The 25,989-nt window shown below is 39.7% G+C and overlaps 1 protein-coding gene across 4 annotated transcripts in view; it reads left to right on the forward strand.

Moving 5' to 3' along the window:
• The window catches only part of SH3KBP1 (SH3 domain containing kinase binding protein 1), a 140,710-nt gene that overhangs the window by 85,150 nt on the left and 29,571 nt on the right, over positions 1 to 25,989 (forward strand). For all 4 annotated transcript variants that reach the window (XM_081859100.1, XM_081859102.1, XM_081859099.1 and 1 more), the window contains 3 exons: positions 807 to 1,003; positions 18,748 to 18,823; positions 20,437 to 20,531. In XM_081859100.1, the coding sequence (XP_081715226.1) occupies positions 807 to 1,003; positions 18,748 to 18,823; positions 20,437 to 20,531 (368 nt within the window). The remainder of the gene's footprint in view (positions 1 to 806; positions 1,004 to 18,747; positions 18,824 to 20,436; positions 20,532 to 25,989) is intronic.

The raw sequence follows: 25,989 nt of genomic DNA on the forward strand, positions 1-25,989 counted from the left end.
GACCATTTAGATAAATTATGTAACCGCTGCATCAGACAGAATTTTGGAAGTCTCTTTTCAGGCATACAAATCTCATTGGACCTGTCATTGAAAAGCTGCAAATTATTCCAGCAGGGCTCCAATTTCAGCTATCAGAAATACTGGTGGTATTCCAACTGGGAGTACCTAAGAACTTAATTTTGCACTTGGTCAAGATTAAAAACAGCAAAGAATCCTTGTATTTCAGCATTGCAACAGATGTGGAAGTATAGTTTAAATTTGAATTTGTTTATTTTTAAATGTTGGATACCTGTTTATCCTCATATGTTCTCCATAATGCTAATAACCAGTGCTTTATTTCTAAAAAAATGTTTAGGGGTGCTCGCATTTTCCTACTCATATTGAAATGCTGCCCCTCAATGAGGCCAAACTTAGATTCACAAAATATTTAGGGGTATGCTTACCCCTGCGTACCCCCCAGGAAAAAGCACTGCTAATAACCTTAATAAACCAGACACTGATTGTTCTACATTCAGTTCTACTGCTACAATAAGATTTTTCTAATTCCTATTATAGGAAATTAGAATCATAGAACTATAGAGTTGGAAGGCACCACAAGGATCATCTAATCCAATCCTTCAGATGCAGGAATCTCAACTAAAGCATTCATGACAGATGGCCATCCAACCACTGCTTAAAAACCTCCAAGGATGGAAGCCCGTTCCACTGTATAGGCTTATCTGCTGCTGCATGAGTGTTGCTTTGCTTACCTTCACTTTTTGAAAATCTTAAGCCACAATTTTCGTTTTTGACTTTCCCTCTTGTAGGTTTGAGAGATGCTACCGGCTCAGAAAGTGACGGTGGTGATTCAAGCAGCACGAAATCAGAAGGAGCTAATGGAGCAGCAACAATCCAACCCAAAAAGGTCAAAGGGGTTGGCTTTGGAGACATTTTTAAGGACAAACCTATAAAGCTACGTCCAAGGTCAATAGAAGTAGATAATGACTTTCTTCCAGTTGACAAGGTACAGTTTCTAACTTAATTCTTATGTGTGGACCTGCTTGGTTTCCCCCTCCCAAGTTTGGCTGTTGGGTTTGTCCTCTGCTCTGCCAAGGTCAAGAAAATGAACATTGGTTAACTGATGTGATCATTGCCATTGCCTATAAGAAAGATACATCACACCAGTGATTCATTCCTTCATGCACACCTGGCCTCACTAACTATAGCTAAGAGAACAAGCTTTCAATATCTACTTTAAGATTATACTAATATTATTATGGGATATGGTAATTCTGTTCAGTTACACTGTCTTCAATGTGGTTTTGTACATTTTTCCCCCACCAAGCTGCAGCTATGGTGAGTTCCATAAATGAGTACCAGTGATCGGCCTGTGGAATCTTTCCTTCCAAAGTGTATTCTATAAACTTATCATTGCTCTGGACGTTCCACGTTATGGTACATATAATGCAATATGAACAGGTTGTGCTGCTTAATCTTACCATAGTTCTCTACAGTATTATGTAAAGTGAAATTTGTAAAGTGGTTCTTTATTTAACCAATTTTAAGGTTCTGCTACTTACGTACAAAGCCGTAAATAACTGGACCCAGCCAGGGCTCTACAGTCAGCTGATGAAACATGGTTAGTTTTGCCACAGCCTGATAATTTTTTATTTAGGCAAGCATTTCCCTGAACTGAATTTCTGATTTTATTAACTGACTTTTTCATTTTAAAACGGTTTTAATTGTCATGCTTTTTAATCACTTGTTTTAGTGCATATTTTAATCAAGGTTGTTCTGGTATTGAGTGGAATCATTATTGTTTAACCATGTATTGATTTATAGTTGTAAAATACTTAGAAGCCATTTTGGCATGTAGGTGGTATATAAATTAATAATTGATTATTTCATAATAGTATGGTAGTTTTGCATTGGCAACTAGATGATCAGTCTGAGCGACTCTTCAGGTTATTGATGTTTTAACTACATAGTTATGTGGAGGTGCTGGTTTCAATCTAAGGATTAACTAACACTAGCTAAATGGTCTCGCTCTTAAAAAAAGAAAGATAGAAATACAATTATCCTGCCTGAGAGTCATACACTTCAATTGATAGGCTTGTGGGTAGAGTGTACTTAATCCATTTGCTGTGTGGGAATGAGATTAAAAGCATGCTGATGAGTGTGTGTGTGTGTGTGTGTGTGTGTGTTTTAAAGAAATAACTCTGTAGGTGTGCTAAAAATCTATAAGGTTTACATATGTGTGTATGTAGTCTGGTCAGTTTCTGAATGAGCTAACTTCACATCGTGGGTTTTGATACTAGCTTCTTTCACTCAGAAGAATTTGTTTTAAATCACTGTCTGAGGTTGCTAAAAAAACAGTGAGCCTTGATTGTTTGAAACCAAAACTAATACTGCAGAGGTCCTTCTCCTGGGCTCACAGGAAGGTGGGAGCTCTTGACCTGAGGCTTTACTCATGCTCATTGCAACTTAAGCATGATCCACTAAACTATTGTTTAGTGTAACATGGGAGACCAACCATTTTGTTACATAATCTATTTTCATTCTTCATCAACTGACTGACCGAACCCAAAGGGTGCTCATCAATGGTTCCTCTTCATCCTGGAGAAGAGTGACTAGTGGGGTGCCACAGGGTTCTGTCTTGGGCCCGGTCTTATTCAACATCTTTATCAATGACTTGGATGATGGACTCATGGGCATCCTGATCAAATTTGCAGATGACACCAAACTGGGAGGGGTGGCTAACACCCCAGAGGACAGGATCACACTTCAAAACGACCTTGACAGATTAGAGGACTGGGCCAAAACAAACAAGATGAATTTTAACAGGGAGAAATGTAAAGTATTGCACTTGGGCAAAAAAAAATGAGAGGCACAAATACAAGATGGGTGACACCTGGCTTGAGAGCAGTACATGTGAAAAGGATCTAGGAGTCTTGGTTGACCACAAACTTGACATGAGCCAACAGTGTGATGCGGCAGCTAAAAAAGCCAATGCAATTCTGGGCTGCATCAATAGGAGTATAGCATCTAGATCAAGGGAAGTAATAGTGCCACTGTATTCTGCTCTGGTCAGACCTCACCTGGAGTACTGTGTCCAGTTCTGGGCACCACAGTTCAAGAAGGACACTGACAAACTGGAACGTGTCCAGAGGAGGGCAACCAAAATGGTCAAAGGCCTGGAAAGGATGCCTTATGAGGAACGGCTAAGGGAGCTGGGCATGTTTAGCCTGGAGAAGAGGAGGTTAAGGGGTGATATGATAGCCATGTTCAAATATATAAAAGGATGTCACATAGAGGAGGGAGAAAGGTTGTTTTCTGCTGCTCCAGAGAAGCGGACACTGAGCAATGGATCCAAACTACAAGAAAGAAGATTCCACCTAAACATTAGGAAGAACTTCCTGACAGTAAGAGCTGTTCGACAGTGGAATTTGCTGCCAAGGAGTGTGGTGGAGTCTCCTTCTTTGGAGGTCTTTAAGCAGAGGCTTGACAACCATATGTCAGGAGTGCTCTGATGGTGTTTCCTACTTGGCAGCGGGTTGGACTCGATGGCCCTTGGGGTCTCTTCCAACTCTATGATTCTATGATTCTATTCTATGATTCTATGAACTTCACTTTCATCTTATCTGGATCTAACTTTAATCTGTTCCTTTGACCACAGCCTCCAATAACTGGTTTAATATACTCTCACGCCCCCTACCACATGATTGTGCTCCATTCCTCCCATCCAACAGCCAATATTAGCCAATATTTGTAAAAATTGAAACTAAACTCAACTGAAATCCTCCTTCTCTGTAACAAGGAAAGAAGCACACAAACCCAGCAGTCCTTTCCTTGGGCTCCTTGGGCCTCATCCATGCAGCACTAAACCATAGTTTAGCTAGAGCACAAACCATCTGTATTAGTTCCTAAGGTTCACTTTTCTTTCAAAATCCCTTTTTCTCACAGCAAATTGATTGTTAGGTTCCTACCACTCCTTCAAATGCACTTAAGGGCCACTTGGCTTACAAAATCTCTTTTTGCAGCAAATTGATTTTTTATCATATTCATATCACTCCTGAAATTTCATATGCTCTTAAGGGCTACTTGGTGCTGTCTAGAGTTTATGGGATTTTCTAACAGTAGGCATTTCACTTCTGCTTACACACATCTTAAGAAAAGATCAATAAATTGATTTCTATACGATAGAATTACATGATGAATAATAGCTTTAAAGTGAGGTATATTTTCCCTTCCCGACATGAAAACTGCACTCTCAATAAATGTTCTCTTTTCTATTTATAACAGTCTAACTATACAAACAGAATCCTGTTCATGTTCCTTAGATGATGATGAGTCTTGGAAAGCAAACAACTCTTCCAAGAATTTCCTTTTCTAAGAGATCATTATACCCTCTTGTGCAAAGCTGATTTTGCAAACCAACTCATGTTGTGAAACTACTTTTAGACCAGAGGTTTGGAGAAGTAGTAGAATATTGCAAAGGAACACTGTACAATTGTTAGCGCAGCAGTAAGTTTTACAAATATTTGTCTTCACTGTCTAAAGAATATCAGGTATAACTCAGTTGAGATCTGGTTTTTAATTTAAACAAACACCTGAATATGTGTGTGCATTCATTCTCATTTAGTATATGATCACATGAGTGGGGTTCACAAGCTCTATTTAGCATTACGTGTCAGTGGAAATGGATAGTAAAGTAGGGTGTGATGTCTGATAAAAAAAAGGGTGCCACTTGAACTGCTATGAGATTCAACACCATAACAATTCCCCATCTTAGTTTATAGACAAAAACAGATTCTTGAAACAATAACTGCAGTCTGCTATCCATGATGCTGCTCACTTTACAAGAGTCAAGGACCAGATGTTATGAAAATATGTCCATTTCATTGAAGTTGATGTGTTGGACTACTTCAGAAGACACACACACACACCGTTTCAAAAAAATCTGTGTTTGAGATGACAGAAATTGCAGGGGTGAAAATTGACAAGCAGTTGTGGCACATGTACCACTGCTCCTGCTCAAAGACCACAAATTTAGATGAAAAATGCTCTTGGAAAACGTGAGTACTAGGATTAAAACAGTAGATAATACAGTTGCTTCTGATTTACTTTATCAGTTCCTCTATCTTAACAGTTATTTTACAAGAATAGCAGCTTGGAAAACCAATCTTATCCATTGAGCAATTATTTTAAAGTAGAGTGTTTTATCAGAAAATGACTTTGTTCCACACCTTCTCCCTCCAACATTCATTTGAGTTCAAATGTAGGTATGTGTCACTGTAGAGGTCAGAGGATCCGCCACAATAAGAGCCCATGATTGGTTTTCCTACATAGAAAGGTTAATGTGCAAGAGAAAAAGCAGGATGAGAATCAGACTGTACTGCTCTAGTTTTCTTCATAGATTCAAGGATCATCTAGTCCAAGTGGATCTCTCTCTCTCTCTCTCTCTCTCTCTCTCTCTCTCACTCACTCACACACACACACACACACACACACACACACACACTTTATTTCTCCATCCTTCATCCTTCAACCAACTCCAGAGGTTGCCAACAGCAGAGGGCATCATAAGAGTAAGTTTCAGCATGATAGTTTGCCTAACGTATAATTACACCGACCAGGGATGGGAATTAGATTCAGCCAGCAGGCCAGATCCTTATCTCCTCCACACCCCCTTGAGCCTTGTTTGACAGGTGGGTAGGGCCACCCACCTGTCAGTCACATCACAATGATATCAGGTGGCCCATTTTTGCATAGCACTGTGCACAGAAGCCCCGACAATCAGATCTTACACAGTGCTGTGCAGCTTGCCAGCTGCAAAGATCATCTGACCGTTGGGGCTTGCACAACGCTGTGCACAGAGGTCCTGATGGTCAGCTGACTGTCAGCACTTGCATGGATTGGATGTTGCCCACGGATGAGAGAGACCAACCTTCTGGTTTAGTGTTGTGTTTTTGTTTTGGTGATAGCTACTCAATGTTTCTCCCACTTTTCCAAATAAATTTCTAAAATGAGTTTCTGGGCTGTACTGGTTTCTGATTTCTGTTTGTTTCCCCCCATGTTGTTTTGACCTTTGGGCTATACTGCTGTTTTAAAGTGCCTTGGAGCACAGGAAGGATGATGGGCTGAAATCATCAGACTTTGAATTTGTCTGGACTCCCTCCTCCCCAGTAGATTACAGTATGACAGTGGGAGTCCTACAGTCCTTGCCCTAGGTGACAATAAGTGGTGGCAGCGGAAAGAAAGAAGTAAGACAGCCCCATAGTGTAAGTGAGCTATTCTACTGGGTTGGTGCTGGAGTGGGAAGCTACAGGCTTTCACAGGATATATCTAATCCAAGGCTGGCAATTTATCCAATGGAGTTCGTCCTGAAAATGTAGTACAGTTATTTTTAAGAACAAGCTACTGGAAAACTAGAAGGCTAGACTTTAGTTGTTTCCAAATGGTGTATTCCATCAGTTGCCTGAACTGAAACTCATCGTTTCGGAAACTGGGCTTGGTGACTCAGTGTGGGTGGCTTCTTGCCTTGTGTGAGTCAAATCTGAACCTGTTCCACTGCATAGTTTCAGCTGAGCATATTGATGTCTGTGTGACAAATTAGTCCAGGGTTGTAATTATTTCTGTTGATTAAATGTTCAGTGTTCCCCTTCCTAGGGCATAAGTAAACATGATTGGCAGCACTGATCAAATTGTTATTGCATGCATTTAAACATGGTCTGTTTTCAATCAGGGTATTATTCTTCACCAGTTTGGTCTCCTAACATTTACCTTTAGTGCATTATGCATACCTTAGTATTTCCATCTTTTCTCCTATAGTAGCACTACAGAAGCCGCATCTATCATCTAGTATACAATATAACTTAATTAACATTTATAATGCACTTCTTTGTTCCTTTCAGTCGCTCTTCATAGAAATCATGCTCCCTGGCCCCAGTACAAAAACATTCTCAGGAACAAAGACATTTGATCATTTTTTTAAAAATAACATTTTATAAAATTAAAATAAGGCATTCTTCTCTGGATTCATTTCTGGATGCCTTATTTCAAAAGTACTTTATCTTTAGTTCTGAAAAGTATACCCTCCATTCCTCATGCTGTCTGTTCTGCTTCTCTGTATGTGTTGTCAGAAGAAGCCCAGGGTTTTTATATTTGCTTTTCTCTCTCTGGAAAGGAGAGAAAACCACTGCCTCGCAAGAAGCAAACTGCAAGAAGTTCCAGGTTTCCTGTCAAGTAAACAAATGTAAGCTTTGTTTCCTCATAGCTCACATTGGCCTTAAAGTGTGACTCAGTTTTAGGCTTGGCCTCCCAGACTTAGTGAGCTCAGCACTTCCAAGGAAGTGGGAGGACTCCTCTTGCTGCTCTTGAACGCTTACTATAATCTCTAGAAAGGCAGCTTTACTTCACAATGGGAGAAGAGGTATGTCTTTCTTATTTTTTAAAAAGAACTTCTTCGTTTATTTCTGCAACTGTATTCTAAGTCATGTAATGTAGAGCACAGATGTTTGGCAACAAGAGCCTTTGCCTGTATCATGGCTTTAAAATGATGTGTTAGAAGTGAGAGACTTTTCACTGAAAGCAGCTCCATCTGTGTTTGTGAAGTAATAAGTAACATATTAAAATAAGTGGCTCCTCTACAGAGGCAGAACTTGTCCTGGAACTCTCTGGCTGCCTCTTCTCCCCACCCCCCTTTGATCAGGAAATGTACACAGATGTTTTATGATATTCTCATTTTAGTGTGATTTTTTAAAACTGTCTTTAATATTGTTATTCAGTTAACTTGTACTGTCTCTATGGAAGGCATAGAGTTTCATGTGCTTACAGTGGTACCTCGGGTTAAGTATTTAATTTGTTCCGGAGGTCCGTTCTTAATCTGAAACTGTTCTTAACCTGAAGCACCACTTTAGCTAATGGGGTCTCCCTCTGCTGCCGCTGCGCCGCCAGAGCACGATTTCTGTTCTCATCCTGAAGCAAAGTTCTTAACCCGAGGTACTATTTCTGGGTTAGCGGAGTCTGTACCCTGAAGCGTATGTAACCCGAGGTACCACTGTATTTCATTATTTAAAAGGAAAGAAAAAGAAAGGATAGGGAAGCAAGTCCACTTCCAAAATAATGTATTTGTTCCTGTTATTTGTTCTTCCAGAAAAATATTATTATTTCTGGTTAAAATATCATCACTATTTTGGTTAAAATATCGTCACTTATTAGACTTACATCTGAAACCCAGTTTGATAAATGCCATTTTTAAGATGTTGAGAGTTTGTGTAATTATACAAAACAGTTGCCTTGAGTTACAAACTTTATTATTTGCCAACTTTGTAATATATTTATGCATCTATGCATTTCTAATCCTCGTATTTTTGAAAAGCAGTTGTCTGTCACTTCTGTTTAAACATGGAATGAAGCTACATAGCTCCTTAAATAAATGTATCAACTTTGCATATGCCGTGGGTCTTCCTGTACATAAGGGAACAATAGAGAACAAGAAAGAGTTAGATGGAAGGACAGTATTTTCATAGCTCGCTGAAATGTCTGTGGTATTTTGGACGTACCGTATTTTTCGCTCTATAAGACGTGCTTCCCCCTCCTAAAAAGTAAGGGGAAATGTGTGTGCGTCTTATGGAGCGAATGCAGGCTGCGCAGCTTTCGCTGAAGCCAGGAGAGCAAGAGGGATTGGTGCGCACTGATCTCTATTGCTCTCCTGGCTTCAGCGATAGCCTCCTGAAGCCTCCTGAGCAGAGTGGGAGCGCAGCTTTCCCCTCTCTGTGCAGCGCCCCTTCATCGAAGCGGTAGGAGATGCGGAGCCCCTTCCATTTCTCCTCCCGCTTTTGCTGGAGAGGCGCTGCACAGAGAGGGAGAGAGCTGTGCAGCGCCCCTTCAGTGAAGCGGGAGAAGAAATGGAGAGGGAGAGCTGCGCAGTGCCTCTTCAGCGCAGAGAGGGAAAGCTGCACAGCGTCCCTTCAGCGAAGCAGGAGGAGAAACAGAGCCCCTTCCGTTTCTCCTCCCGCTTTGCTGGAGAGGCGCTGAGCAGAGAGGGAGAGAACATTTTTTTTCATGTTCTCCTCTAGAACTAGTTGCGTCTTGTGGTCAGGTGCGTCTTATAGAGCGAACAGTACGGTATTTTGAAATGCAACTCAACATATGCTCAGTGCTACTTTATCGAAGTAAACACTGCTAATTTCTAACAACAACACAAACAGACACAATTCACCTGGAACCACTCCTTCTACAGGCAAGCTCTGTTAAAATGAAGAGTGTGCCTATCTATGCCTTTCCCATCTTGCTTCATTTAAAAGAGGTCTGTGCAAAAGGTTCCTGGTGGATTGTGTTCAGAAACATTGAGTTGAGGTCTTCATTCTCACCGCACTAATAATGTTGGAAAAGTGGAGCAATCGTAATAACATCCATTGAGGTTTCAACTTGGACCTGCTCAAATGAAACTCTGTACAGTGGTACCTCGGGTTACATACCCTTCAGGTTACAGAGTCTGCTAACCCAGAAATAGTACCTCAGGTTAAGAACTTTGCTTCAGGATGAGAACAGAAATTGTGCACTGGCAGCGCGGCGGCAGCAGGAGGCCCCATTAGCTAAAGTGGTACTTCAGGTTAAGGACAGTTTCAGGTTAAGAACAGACCTCCATGATGAATTAAGTACTTAACCCAAGGTACCACTGTAATCGTTGTGGTACAGTTTTCAGCTCTGGACTTCTACTGCAGCAATATGGCTATACAATGAAGGTCCCAGTCCTTGCACACAAGCCCAATTGCTCCCTTGTCATCCTCTTCGTAGACATGCTGTAGAGGAATATTAAGATAACTTAATAGACATCTGAAGTTCATATTGCACATTTCAGAGCAGCTGACAGATTCTCAGCAGTCCTTACTCCTTTTCATAGCCAATGGAAGAAGCTAACTCTTGGATGAGTCTGGAAAATGTGTGGGCTGCCTATTTCCTTTTTCACTGTTCATTAATGTTACACATTCACACAGATGTTATTTTATTTTATATATAAAAAACCTCAAGCATGTGCACGCAGACATACACAAATCCCACAGGCAGGGAGTGATGCAGAGAGGAGGAAACTGTATTGGAGGTGGGCAGGGAAGATGGGAGCATATTACCCCAGGGGAAAAACAGAACCAGAGGAAAGGGGAAATAGAGAAGTAAGCAGATGGAAGAGAAGGAATGAATGAGTGTGTGTATGTTTGAGTGCAAACTTCATACCCTTTGAAGGCATATTCAACACAGTGTATGGTTGACATGAATAGGTTTACGCAGAAAAATGTTCTGATTCTAAACTCTTAAGTGGAATCAATCCACTTCAATTTCAGTAGAATTTATTTTCAATGAAACATGCTGCGGGTCACTGTATTAGTGCATGAAATAGCATTTTGGAAATATTATTGGACCAAGGGTCACCACTGAAGACCAGTTAGAGAGAAAAATAGACCATTGATACATTGGATGTGCTGCATAGCTGCTGTTGAAGTTTTAGATTTGAAGTTGTTCCTGACCTTTCATGATTTTTAATGGATTTTTGAAGTGTTGTTTTGCTGTTTTGAAGTTTCTATTTGATATTTTATTGTATTTCTGTTCAGTTGTATAATCCGAGGTTCATTCAATTTTAAATAGCAGAGTTGTATTATATTATCTACTTTTTTTGGATTGCCATCTCTCCATACTTCACCCACCACAGGCTTATTTTTACCACAGTCACTTTGGATGATTGCTACTAGATCCATTTTAGTCAAGTTTCAAGACTGGTCTTAGAAAAGAAATTGGTTTTGCCATTTTAGTAGATTTCCTTTGGCAGTAGATAAACTGGGAGACCGTGCTAATTTTACTGGATTCTGGTACCATCAGTCATGGGCTATGTGGCAAGTTTGGGGAAAAGATACATTTATTGCTCTGCAGTGGTTCCATTCCTACATGACATGCAAATTTCAGAACCTAGTTTTAGAAGCCTCCTGTTCTGACCCATAAGTGTTACCTTGTGGAGTTCCACAGGGTACTTACCGTGTGTCCTGTAACTAACGGAGCTTGTTTTTTCAGAGTCTCGTCTGCTCAATCCAAAAGAGACTTTATTTGTATGCACGGAAAGTCCATTACCGAGGGTTTGAGACCCATTGGCTACCCTCACCTGGTTTAGCTGGTCAGTCAAAGCCATTTCCCGGGGTGTTGCAGAGGCTTTTTCATGCTGACAGCTTCTAGGAACCACAGGCAAGAGCTGAGTGCTGAGTGAGGACCAAAGGTAGATAACCTATCCCAGAAGAAGCACCATGCGTCCCTCAACAGAAGTACTACCCCTCACCTAACACCCTATACATCCATATGCTTCAGCCAAGTTAGAAGTTATGACAGTTGGTGAGATAATGAACCATACACTATTGCTATTCACATAGCAACACTTTGCACATATTTTGTTGCAGGAGATAGCAGAGTACCCTTTTTAGGAGAGTGCGATTATTTTCCCAACTAGAACTTTTTTCTCATGTTCCTTTCACACTGCAGTACCTGTTGTGCTATGGAACTATGGATTTTTGATCAATACACCAGCATGTTGCACAAAATTTCATTCACCACCCGCAGGAGTGGTGTGACACAACTATGAACATCATTGTTACTACTCCACCATTTCCACCCAAGCATGCTTGTGTTCCCTCAAGGTTCAACCATGAAAATGGCAGGAAATAGCTGTAACTTCCATTATGTTCCAATAGATTTCTGGAAGTGGGTTTTTTCATTGTGTGAAAGCTCAAATATAATGTGGAAAATAACAGGAAATCGTTGGAGAAACAGAGCAAACTGCCATGTGAATGTAGGCTCAGTTTCCTCTGCTTGCTGAATACCATGTAACTGTGTCATAGGAGTTACATGTGGGTTCAGAGGGATATTACTTGAAAATATACTTTTCTGCACATGGATGGATGAGCAGCCCCAAAATAGCTTTTGCTGTCTGCTAGCAAATGCAAGATGCTTCTTTAACCACCTTTAAGCCTTCTTTAAAATAAAAAAAAGTCAGTACATTATAGGATCTTATAACTGAAAGTTTGGAGAGCAAGTTAAGATGACAGTAAATATTTTGGGAGGATTACCTGCATCTCTTTACTACTTCTTGTAGTCTTCTATGGGCTCACCAAAAAGAGAAGTTAGATTAGCAACGATTAGCATTGGAAACATGCTTAAGGCACTTCTCTGCTGTATTAGTGTTGTCAGATTTTCAGTTCTGCAGATTTCCTCCCACGTTGTGCAGGCTTCCAAATGTTATGAAATGTGACTCCAAGCAACAAAGCATGCACGTGCACAAGCAAAATCCCCAGGTGTGTTGTAGTGGCATATGCTATGTGTGTGAAGGAAGACATCCCACGGCTCAGTTATACATTTTACTTAGAAAAAGGCCCGTTTTGATGTGAATGTGTCAGGCATGTGAATAATAGGCGTGACTGTTGATGCAACAACTAGTTTGACAGTAAGATTCTAGTTCTGCTTGTTTCTGTACACCTCTGTAAACAAAAAGCTAGGCAATATCTCTGAAACTCCAGTGATGTGTAATTTGCAAAATGATGTAGGTTTAATTAGAATCGTTATTATTGGGTGTTGACAGTTTGCAGCATATTCCATATTTTTTTGCATCAGTTTAGCAAATCCAAGCAATCCAAGAGCTTTTGATTTATGTTTTATTTATTTCATTTAATTTTCTGATCTTTTTGGTTTTGCTTCTTTATCAGGGAGCAATGGAGAGTGTAATGTACTGACTGGGCTTCTCCTTTTCTTCCTTTAACTTTGTGTCATTGGCATTCTTGTTTGTCTGTGATTTTAATAAGATTTGCTCTGCTTGTTCTGACCGCATCTGCTCTGTCTGAATTGCTGCTGTCCCCTTCCTGCATCCCACATCATCTGGATAGATAAATCTCAGTAAAACCTCCTGAGTGGAAGAAGTTTACATTTCTTAACCATAAGCAATAATTGAGAGATTAGCAAACTAAAACAGACAAGAGGATGATGGTTATAATTTTTAACATACCGCTTATATGCCAAAATGGCTTTTGAGACTATCGCTCTTGTACATAATTTTGGAACAAGACAGACCAACTTTTTTCTAATATAAGAGAAAAGGATTTGTTGCAGTTGTTATAAAAAACCCCTGTGTGAAATGCTTCACTCACAAAATGAAGTTACAAGGAACCAGGCAGAGGGCCTTCTTGGTTGTGGCGCCCACCCTGTGGATGGGATGAGCGTGGGCAATTGTTGGGGTGAGCAAGTGCGGAGATTGTTCTCCACGCTTGCCCCAGCCGCCACCTGGCTCCAGCAGTGGCAGGGCATGGTGGCCCCCTCAATATGGGGGGGGGGTGCTGCCCCTTGCCAAAAAATACTGGGGGAACTGAAGCCCCCTCTGCCCGATATACCTGGCACCGCTGGGTGCTGTAATTCACAGTGGTGACCACAGGGGGAGTACGCTCTCTGGTGGACATGGGTACCTTTGCTCCACACAACGGGAAGTCAGTTGTGCAGATTTCATTGTCTATGCTAGTTCTACAGTGGTTCATTAGCAAAGTGTAGTGGGAACAACATATGAGGACCAAAGCACCCTCTTTGTGCTTAAAGTGCATTCAGTACTCTCTGCCTGAGAGCAGACTTCCACAACTGCTGCTTCTAACATTTTCTCCCAAAGCATATAGTTGCTTGTATATTTGTTTGAACAATGCAAACATGGCTGGAAGTCTCAATTTGACAGATTCTCAATATGGTTTGGAAGTTTGATTGATAATTGATTCTCATTGTTCTTATATTCTGTATCTAACCTATACTAAATGAAGTTACAGTTTGGGGCTGGGTTAATTCAGTGGACTCAATATATGTCAGTTCACTGCCAATTGTCGGCCCGTCATGTGTGCAGCATCTGCTATTCATATGATTAAGCTTTGTGTACTGCATACTTACATTTTAAGTTGCGTTGAAAAAGCTTACATATTGTGATTGGTCAGTGGCCACTGTGAGAGCAGGATGCTGGCCAGATTCCTCTTATGAGTGCACATGACTAGCTGAGAACAGAGAACTGCTCAACCTAGGCATTAATTTCAAGCCTCTGACACAGGCCTGATGGTTGTGTTCACTGCTCTCAAAGTACAATTTGATTTAATGTAGACTACAATATATACAGTGGTGCCCCGCAAGACGAACACCTCGCAAGACGGAAAACCCGCTAGACGAAAGGGTTTTCCGTTTTGGAGGCGCTTTGCAAAACGAATTTCCCTATGGGCTTGCTTCGCAAGACGAAAATGTATTGCGAGTTCCTGCGGGGGTTTTTTTCCTCCCCCCCCCCTTTTCTAAGCCGCTAAGCCGCTTATCAGCTGATCCGCTAAGCCGCTAAAAGCCGCTAAGCCGCTAATAGCGCTAATCCGCTAAGCCATCAATGGGCTTGCTTCGCAAGACGAAAAAACCGCTAGACGAAGAGAATCGCAGAACGGATTCTTTTCGTCTTGCGAGGCACCACTGTATGTCAGAAAACAACTGTTGTTGATTTAGGACTGGTACTCCCAAGAAATTTCAGAGACTAACTAGACTTGATGTGAGCAAGAAATAAGTAGACAGATGATAATCACTGCACCCCAATTTCATTAAAGTTCTAGAGACAAATGATTAAAATACGATATTGGCCAAAGGGTATTATTTGCCATTTCTTCATTAGGTTAGTAGTATTTCAATCTAATGCATAAAGGTTCTAATGCTCTCTTCTGTGCTATTTTCATCAACGAGGAATGTACGGAGGAGACAGAAGAGTCTATATAATGGTAGAAAGCAAACATAGTATTTCCCAGTTGAATATATATATATATATATATATATATATAATATCACTTTTTTTAAGCAACATGGAATAAAATATAGTACAAGGGCCTCTCTCTTTCCAGAATAACTGGTAAACAGCTAACTAAAACAGGATTATAGGATTTCTGAATGAGACACCTGCCATACCTTTCCTTCTAGCTACTGTACTGCATAGTTTACCCCAGCTCCTCTCACCCTATAAATTAGTGCTTAGTATTATACTTAGCAACATGTAATTTGGAAGTCTGTGCTCAGATCACTTCAACAACATTGGATATTTTTATCCAGGTAGCAAAAGAAAATATATCACTGGGTGGAATAGCTATCTTAAAAAAAGTAGTAGGCAGAGGAAAGAATGGTAACCAGTTTTCTTCCATTATTTAAAGTATTAACTACTAGTCTGTGTCATTTGCTTACTGATAGATTACTGTTATGTATATTTTCCTCCATGGACAGAGGCAGTAGTATTTAGTTCAGACACAAGCCTGTAAGGCAGGCTTAGGCAAACTCCAGCCCTCCAGATGTTTGGGACTACAATTCCCATCATCCCTAGCTAATAGGACCAGTGGTCAGGGATGATGGGAATTGTAGTCCCTAACATCTGGAGGGCCAGAGTTTGCCTATGCCTGCTGTAAGGTATAGAAAACCCCACAGCAAATCCAACTTTGCTTTCAAACATCTGCTATTAGGCTTAAATGCAACACTTCACATTTCTTGTATTTCATAGATTTCTTATTTTTCTCAAAATCTTGTGATATCTTCTTATTTCTTTGCCACTGGATCATCTAGGTCCTAGATTCTAAGATGATTTAATTCTAGTAGCTATTTGTCTAAAGGGTAGTTGTACATTACAATAGTTTGCTCCAGCTGCCATGAGCCTCAGCCAGCATGGCCAGCAGTCTGCGATGATGAGAGTTGTCGTCAACAACATCTGGAGAGCCTCTGGTACCCCATCTCATGTAGGCAAAAGTTATGGATGTCGCCCTCTATGGAATGACATTGGGAATAGAGTCTTCTCTGTAGGGGTGCCTTTACTGTGCCATTTCCCCCCCAGAGGCATAGACGGTTAGGGCATTACTGGGGTCTCAAGGTGTTGGAGGAACGATGAAGCGTCTCCACCTCCATCGTTCTGCCCGGACACTGAGGTCCACTGAGGTCCAGCACCGAGGGCCTTCTGGCGGTTCACTCGCTGCGAGAAGCCAAGTTACAGGGAACCAGGCAGAAGGCCTTCTCAGTAGTGGCACCCGCCCTGTGGAACACCCTCCCACCAGATGTAAAAAAGAAAAATAACTACCAAACTTTTAGAAGACATCTGCGCTTTATACTATGTTGAAAAGGCCCTGTGATTACTATGTAATGTAGGGTATTTTGTAAATAAATAGATAAAATATTTCTATCTAGCTAAGGTTAAATAATGTGCAGCACAGTTAAAGAACATAAATCAAGTTAAACTATAGCAGCAGCTCTTCTTTCCCCCTCTGTATACTCTATATTGCTACTGGGATAACCAGTGAGCCACTTCTGATGAACTTGCCAACCGCATTTGGTGAGAGAGTGGGACTGCAGCTGGTCAGACCATAAACCACAACCACCTGTTCCATTGGACATCCATGTGTGGGCAACTCCTTCCTTGTAAGCCCTACATGCTAAAAATATAAAACACGTAAGTCTAAATGGACAGATGATACCTAGACTTTAAGTGGAATCTGAATCATATTTTTGAAGAGCTGTGTTGATAGGTTTCGTCAGGCTCCCCTGTTCCATATAGCTGGTACATTCATCAGAACAGGCCAAATAATAATAAATGACAAATAATAATGAAAAATCTGTTTTAAGCATCTTGAGATGTGATAATGCTGTGGAGTAGAACGTGCAAATTTCATGTGTTCTTCGTTTCCTCACTCTTCTTGTCTAAAATAGAACTTTCATATCTCCACATTTGAGGTGGGAATGTGAAAGTTCTAATTTGGAAAACACAGAGGGCATAAACAGGAAGCAGGATACCATTGTGCTTCCTGCATTTTCCACATAATTATCATGTCCGAAGAAGAGTGTGATGTAAAGAGTATAATTTTTAGTCTTAGAATCTCTGAATCAAAAGTGTTCTGTGTTTAAAATACGTGCAAATAAGAAGCTAGGAGTTGATATTGAAGTCTAGAACATGTAGATACGCTGTTACTTGATATAACAAACCACAAATGTACGCCAAGATTAATATGGGTGTTGTTTGCAGTAATCCTGTCCAAATCATATTATAGTGCACACAGTTTCCTTTTGCATTCTGTGCCCCACCCCATTTTAATCTTAGAGTTCTTTGGATAGTTTTAAAATTACCATGCCATTGTGCTGGCTTAATTTATGATGTATTTGAAGCCATTATTGAACACGGGAAAAGTATCTTTTGATTTCCATAATCATTGAGGCCTACCAGTGTAAATTTTGTGTGACTTTTCATTGTGATATAGAATGGGAGGATAAAAGATCTCAAAGAGCCCTTAGCCGGAAATCTCCCCTACTTTCACCTTTATTTTTATTTGTTTCTTTCTTAAGCCTGATGATAGTGAAAGGTTCAAATTCAGACACCTGAGATGAGAGGCGCTTGGTGTGTTGTGTTTTGAAATGCTTCTGAGAATGGCAAGGACTTTTAAAGAACCACAGCATTCATGTGTCCTCTGTGTAACATCAGAGGGCAATATAGTTGGTTGCAAAAATAGTACTCTGTATTATATGAGATGTCAGAAACATAATGTGGCAGAGATGAAATGAGGGGCATTCTGTTAAGTGGGGCTCTTAATCTGGAGTAAGAACCAATACTTCAAACAAAAGACACATTAAGAAAAAACATCTGGCAACCCTTCTGGCAGATGACATCAGTATAAAAACAAATGGACTTAATTGGCAGGATCACCTTTTTGCCCCTTCAAGCATAAATCAACTATTTCGCTTTTCATACAAACAGCCTGCCAGAAGACAATTTGCTCCCTTGCCACCATGCGTTCTTTTATGCAACCATTTTAGCTAATTAATTAAATTAGTTCATCAGACAGATTTGCCCGACACCCTCATAAATTTTGGATTATCTCATTTGAGATCCTCTGCTTCTGCCTAATGAATTCTGAAAAATGTTCTTCCACAACTAAAATCTGGGCTATGTGTGTTTAGATGATAGTGTAAAAGGAAAAAAAGGGGAAGGAGAAGGTAGACCTCTGCAAGTGAATAACTCTGTTTTGGTCTTTTATATAGCATTTTGTTCGTCTGCTGTTTATTTTATTTTCAGGAAAGGTCAATGTCTTGTCAATTCTCAAGAAGGTGGGCTGCTCCAAAGCTCAGTGTCCTGCTTAACCCCACTTGCCTATAGATATAAAAGTCAATAATCCTATCTCAAATTGTTCAACTGAAGTTGCTACTTTGAATACCAGAACTTCATTGGTAGTTATTGCATCTGACCAAATGCTGCTCACATCACTGGGTTCCATATACCAATTAATGTATGCAGTGTTGTTTCTTTTGGGTGTAGCTATTTGACAACTTATATCCGCAGCTTTTTACTCCCAAGTGAAACATTTTGGAATGATTGGAAGTATTTAATAGTCAATTATTACTGCATACCATGTACAAGTGCTTGTGATGGGATATTCACTTGTCAGCAGAGCTTTATATTTCATATGATTACAGGGATAGAAATTCATTGGCGCAGAATGGGATGTAATTATAAGGTCACAAGGGGACAGTTAACTAAACAATTATATTTCTTAAAGGAATTCTGGCAGGTAAGGCCTGAGGGAATAACATCAATAATTAATCTTTTTTTTTTTTTAAAAAAAGGATTGAACAATGACATGAATTGTGACGTTATGTTCATTACTTTCTTGCTGAGTTTTTGGTGAGATAGAATAAAATAAAGAGGAGTTGTTTATATGTTTACAGACAGTTGGAAAAAGAATACCCACAGCCACAGCAGTTCAGGAGCCAGCAAAAATAGAAGTGGACAACAGGACAAAGGGTAGGTCTTGCTGCTGGGATACCCCTCCCTTCTCTTTGTGCTCAGAGCATCTAGGTGTCTGGGGAAATTTAGCGAACTTTCATCTCTTAGCAATTTCCTAATTTCAAAAATAATAAAGAAAATATGCCACAGGGCTTTGGGCTAAAGATGCTGAGAGAGAAGACATTTTGCTTTACAGATTTTAAAACCTGCATTGTTCTTTTATATTATAACCTGATCCCTACCACCAAATATTGGATTAACTTGCACTTTAAATTCTTAGAGAAATCCAATTTGTTTTGTGTTTTTTTCTCTCTTAAAATGTGCATTTTGCAGGTGTGTCTTAGGGAAATAAACACACACCTCTTACTTACTCTCTGTGTTTGAAAAACAGATGATAAAGTCTCCAAGAGGAAATAAAAATAGTAGGGTATTTCTAGCACTATGAATAATGGCTGAAACCTATAATTAAAAATGTTTGCTTACCTTTGCTTCTTTGGATGTCTAAATTATTGGTGTCTAAATTATTGTCAGTTTTTCATACTTTACATACTTATCTACTTAGACAAGATTGTTGCTAATAGCTGCTGCCCCCTTTTAAAAAAAGACACTTTTGGAAATCAGTGGTTTAATTATGTTACTTAAAATGTTGAATTATTAGTATTAGCAATTCTTTCTTGTGGTAACAAATCAAAGGAAGAGAGGAAATAGAACTGAAGTATAAGAATGATCATTAGTAAGATTCATGTGCACACATTTCCAAATAGAAATCATAGGGCATAAGCTTTACTGCTTACAGTGGTGCCTCGCAAGACGAAATTAATTCGTTCCGCGAGTCGCTTCGTCTTGCGATTTTTTCGTCTTGCGGAGCGCGGATTGCCAGGGTATTAACAGTTTTACGAAAAAGGAAGCAAATCCGCAAAACGTTTTCGTCTTGCGAAGCAAGCCCATAGGGAAATTCGTCTTGCGAAGCACCTCGAAAAACGGAAAACCCTTTCGTCTAGCAAGTTTTTCGTCTTGCGAGGCATTCGTCTTGTGGGGCACCACTGTATTTATTCTTGACATGCTCAGCTGACCACTATGGGGAATGGGAGGTCTGTACTTGTCTCCCATATCTCCCATCCACTCATGTCCCTTTACTTGGTTAAAATATGCAGTACTCCTACATATCAAAAAAAACCCTAATGCCTTCTCTTTTCTATAAATGTTATAATTTTTTTGTAACGGCATAATATGAATGTTTATGTTGAATTGTTATGTGTTTGTGTAGTAAAAACTATTTATTTAAAAATGTTAATGGTGACCTCCCACTTGACTATGTGCATAGCAAGGCTCTGTTATTCCCCATGGGAAGTGGCTGCACCCAGCCTTAGTGTGAATGAGAAATGAGCACAGCCTTTCCAATTAAAGTATTTTAATGGAATGGTTCTGGCTACAATAATTTTATCAAATGACTGTTTCTACAGAAATAATCATTATTTTTCTCTATCTGCTAAAGTGCTTCATCCATTTTTAAAACCAGCTGCCTAGAAAAAATATTGGGAAATACGTTTGTTTCAAAATTACATGGGCGTTTTGGTAGGACAGTATATTGAAATACACTGTTGTTGTTGTTGTTGCTGTTTTTCTTTCAGTAAAGGAATATTGCAAAGTTTTATTTTCATACGAAGCACAGAATGAAGATGAACTGACAATCAAAGAAGGGGATATTGTCACCCTTGTCAATAAGGTAATTGTAATTTTTCTGGGTTTTTTTGTAAGTCATGTGTTTTCATATGAAAATGCAGTTGACACTTGATAATCTAATTGAGTGCTTGTGTGTGACCATAAGGCAAAGTTTTTAGGCTGGTTATTCTTCAGAAGCATTATGTGTCACAGGTAAAACATTAATTGTGTCTTTCAAAAAGTCTCACAGTTTTCCTTCTGGTTTTCTGGTCCCCCTTTCCTTCCACTCTGCAATCTTAGCCGCAGTACTGCACCCAGAGCTCAGAAACTGCTCACACTAATGAAATTCCCTCTCGCAAAACACGCCTGGAACAATGGGAGTTTCGAACACTGATTACTGTATAGAAAATTATTATTGATCACAGTTCTGACACACATACCCCAACAGTTTTCAGAGGGAGGAGGCATGTACCACAATAGAGATCATATTATTCTCACTTGATTTCCATTTAAAAGCTGCCTTCTCTGATGGCAGCTTCAGTAGCTGAGCTCTGACTGCCAAGCTTCCTCACCACAGTGTCCCAGAATGTGTTGACACTGGCATGTCCCTGCTAACATAACCCCCAAGGCACTCTAGGAAGGAAACTTGACAATAGGAGTGTGGCTATGCTAACATCAATCCCAGGGGGATCTGGGAAGAGAAGCATGGCAGCCGAGAGCCCTGGTGACTTCTAAACTGTTGAGAGAGAAAGAAAATGTATAGGAAGCCATAGCTGCTGCCATGATATACATCCCTCCCCTCCTGAAATTGCTATTACGGGGAGCAGAAGGTCTATGTAAACTCGCCCTTCCAATTGAGCAAATCAATGAGATGGGATTTGCTACAGCCCTACCACAAATTCTCCCCATCACTTGATACATGCCAACTCACAATCACACAGAAATAGGTATGCTTTGATTTTTAAAATTATTGTTTTCATTATTATTAACATTTATTACCTGCCCTTCACCCCAAGGTCCCAGGGCAGGTCACAACAATTAAAACACAATATTTTAAACAACTTTTAAACAAAATTACAGAAATAAGGTGTGTCCTCAAGTGTCAAAAGTCAGGGCAAAGGGGTGCGTCTTCAGCATTCGCCGAAAGCTGTATAATGAAGGTGCCATACACACTTCTATGGGAAGGGAGTTCCATAATTCAGGGGGTGGGGCAGAAAATACCTTCTCCTAGGCTGCCACCCCCTGCACTTCTGAGGGCGGTGGAACAGCCGAGAGGGATTGTGTAATCCTTTATTGCAATAAAATGACAAAGTTCCAAATATTGCTTTGAAATCACCAGTGTCCATTTGACACTCTTCAAGCCTGTTATTCCGGTATAATCTTCTATATCATGTGTAAGTTGTGTGGAGATAAGTGCCTGCTCTCAGAACTAGAAATGGCTTCTGCTGATGTTTTGAATCAAGAAAATAGAGGGAAACCTTTCCAAATAATTTAACTCATGATTGGTGGAGTTGGATTTTGAAACATTTAGGCATGGAAGTTATTCAGAGGAATAAGTATTTAAAGAATAGTTTCTGTAAATCAATATGAGAATTTTTCTCTCCTCATTAATAAGCACAATGTTGACACTTTATGTGCAAGAGTTGCTATTTTTGAGTATTTTCTGAGCACACATACAAAACATGTAACTATGTCTTTCTTTTTTCCAAGAGACTGAAAACTAGGTCAGTGAGCATCAGATAAGATCAAATTAAATGAAATCTTTCAGAAACTTGTTTAGAGGCTACTGAGCTGTTGCATGACAGGAAATAAGGTGGCTAAATTGAAAGGAAATCTATTATCTATTTCAACATGCAGTGCAGCACATTTGTATCAGAAACATGATAATGAAGTTCTGAGACATGGTTGTCACTTCCATATGACTAGGATCCAATGTCACGGTGATATATCTCCTGTTCAGGTTTCCTCACCTCCCTGCTCCTTTGTTCTTCAGTCAGTAAAACCTGTGCTAGTGGGTTCAAGGATCCACCAGAAACTAACCTCAAATGGGTTGCCTCTGCCTTCGGTCATGTTGAATATGGAAGCAGAACCATATTGTTTTCATTCCTACTGGCTCACCATATTTAATATGCAATATAGGTTGAGTTGGCAGACCAGATGTTGTTGGACTACAACTTCCATCAACTCTAGAAAGCATAGCCAGTGGTCAGGGAAGATGACAGTTGTAATCCGACAACATTGGGAGGGCCAAAGAACATGAAAATTTTTAACTAGTTAAATTAGCTGACATTTCAATTGAACAGTTGTAGCTCATTTTCCCTGGACATGCTTCATTTGTTTTGGTTCTTGGCTTTATCGTATAATGTGGAATGAAAAAGCAAATATTAAAGATGACCTTTCCTTCTAACAAAAAGTGATTGTTTTTAAACTGTAAGTTATTTTGCAGTTCCTTCTACTAAGTAACATGCATATCAAGATTTTCAAATATGCTAACATATGAATTTAATCAAATTAAATGATAGGTTAGAAGTATTTGACTCACTGACATTCCATGTGTGTATGAGAGAGAGATAACAAAACAAAATGCAGTGGGTTTTAGCCCTTGCAACATTTATTTCCTTATACAGTGGTACCTCAGGTTACATATGCTTCAGGTTATAGACTCCGCTAACCCAGAAATAGTGCTTCAGGTTAAGAACTTTGCTTCAGGATGAGAACAGAAACCGTGCTCCGGCGGCACGGCGGGGGCCCCATTAGCTAAAGTGGTGCTTCAGGTTAAGAACAGTTTCAGGTTAAGTACGGACCTCCAGAACGAATTAAGTACTTAACCTGAGGTACCACTATATTCTGTTGATTTTTCTTTTCTTCAACACAGCAGTATCTAGAAATGAGAACTGAAGACAAGATACAATTATTTGTTAACAGTGAAAGCAGTGTAATTAATCAAATCGGAGAGAGAAAAAACAAATAACTAAACAAAACTAAAGTTTAGCCATTAAATCCAAAAATTTAAACACAGAGAAGTGTCCTAAGAGACAAATGTGAAATGAGAGCTCTATCAAAGTACACACTGTGCTTTCTTTCCAATTAAGTGGGCTGTGTGTTACATGGTTCATGCACAGAGTCAGAGACTCTGGCATTTATGAGGCAGTAAACTATTACATCTTTCATTTTCATATTCTAAGAGAAGCAAGGCAGGTAAGTAGGTAGATTGGCTGCTCAAATTTTACATTATACGCACACTCTCACACTCCTGGCATCAATCTTGTGATCAATCATGATTATTAAACCAAGATTGCTGTTGTATTGTATATTTCCACAAATCAACCACTTCCCTTCAGGACACAGATACACATTTATTTATTGGGAAAAAATATTTGTTTATTCAGTACTGAGGATATAATGGAATAAATCAGGAATTGTTTAAAATAAGCTAATAATTTTTAAGTTGTAAGTTACAACCGCCCATCTGTTATTTTGTTTTAATTTTAAATCTGTTTTCTCTGTTTAGTCTCACCAAATATAATTGTAAATAATATTACAATTAATTAATATTACAATTAATTATTGTAAATAATTAATTTCAAGCTGCAGTCCTACGTACATTTTCCTGGGAGTAAGCCACACTGAAGTCAGCAAGATTAACTTCTCAGTAAATCTCAGTGTTCTGTCAGCTATCTTCCAGGCTTTCTTAATCTCTTTTACAGAGCAACCATAACCCTAGATCTGTTGCCTGGAGGGTGTTAAAACAAGGCAGAGGTGCCTCCCCTCTGTCTGTAAAGAGCTCTGATGGTGGGAGGCATGGCCACAGCATGGAACTCTCTGGGTATTGATCTATCACAGGCACTATTTCCACCATTTACTGGTGTTAGGCATTATCTGAAGTTGCCGCAGGATCCGATCCATTGTCTACATCAGCTCAACCATTGGTTTTTTGTGGGAGTGGGGGGAGAAAGAACAAGAGCAGGTGGTATAAGCAAAATGTATCACCTGCATATTATTATTATTATTATTATTATTATTATTATTATTATTATTCCACTTATCTGACTGAGTTGTCCCAGCCACTCTGGGCAGCTTTCAACAAATTGAAACATTAAGCACAGTAAAACATCAAAAATTAAAAACTTCCCTATTCAGGGCTGCTTTGTTTTCTCAGTGGTTGTAGTATATTATGGATTTGTATTTTAATTGTAACCCACTGATTACAGTGAAGAGGGGGTAATACATACATACATACATACATACAGTAGCCAACTTAAATCTGACATTAATCTAATCCACAGCAAGAAAATTAAATAAATTTGTATCTAACAACATGGTATCAAAATACTTGCAATTTTCCTAAAGCACTTATTTATTAAAGTAGACACACATTGATATAATATATATTAAAAATTGATAAAATAGAATAGCTAAAATAAACAGAGTTTAACTTGTAGAGGAAGGTTACTTTTTCACCCTGCTTCCTTTCTTCTTTAGTTCAAAATCTCTGTTGTAATAATAGGTTATCTTACTACTGTAAATTAATGACTATCCATTTAATGTTAGGCTTCTAATAGATCTGTCACATTGCACAAAAGAATGACAGCAATCTGTTCATAATATGAACTATGAGAGCCTTTTGCAACGAGGAAAAATGCTTTAGTTTCCAGACGGGTAGCCATGCAAGTCTCAGGCAACAAAACAAGAGACTTGTGGCAGCCTTAAAAAGTGACAAATATATTATGACAGGCTTTCAGTCAGCTTCATTAAGTACATGAAGTGCTGTCCTGCATTGGAAGGGTGTGTGTACACACGCACACAGACATACTGTACATACTAGGGCTGTGCTCCTGCTCACTTCACTCACCAGTCCCTTCATCACAACCTGCCCCCAGGGACTGTCAAAACCATCACTCCCTCCCTCCCCTCCCCTCTTTTATCTCCCCAGATATCTGTAACTTTCCTGGGCTGCCCTCTTGCTCACTTGTCTCAGTTGGATGCCTAAACTCCTGGGATGACTGCCTGTTGGCCTAGGACACCTACCTGCTGGCCAGTAATACCTACCCATATGCTTACTCGCTGACCTGGGCCACCCGCCTGCTCACCGGCATCTCCCTCCTCCTCAGTCTCTGAGGCTGCAAATGCCCAGCTGCTTTGAGAGCCCAGTTTGTCATCATGCTGTACCTTGTCTTGTCACTTGTCAGTAGCCACATGAACTGCAGCATGATGGCATCCCTACATTTTTATTATATGGGGGTGGGTTGGAAGGAATTGTAAACAGAACTGTATCCCCTGTCAATAACATTAATCCTGGCGGTTAACACATGGTAATTTGACAACAATCCACTGTGCCAATTCAGACCACAAGTGATAGCAGTGAATTTCTTGATGAATGCAGGACTTTTATGCTTCAGTCTCTTTTTGAAGTTTCTTGGTTACACTATGACTGCCTTATGGTCAACTACAGTGTCCTGAGAAGTTTAACTGTTCCTTTGTTGGTTTTTGCATACTCTGTGCTGCTCTTTCTTATATCAAAA

The sequence above is a fragment of the Podarcis erhardii genome, assembly GCF_964252035.2.
Source record: "Podarcis erhardii genome assembly, chromosome: 4".
Taxonomy (NCBI): Eukaryota; Metazoa; Chordata; class Lepidosauria; order Squamata; family Lacertidae; genus Podarcis; species Podarcis erhardii.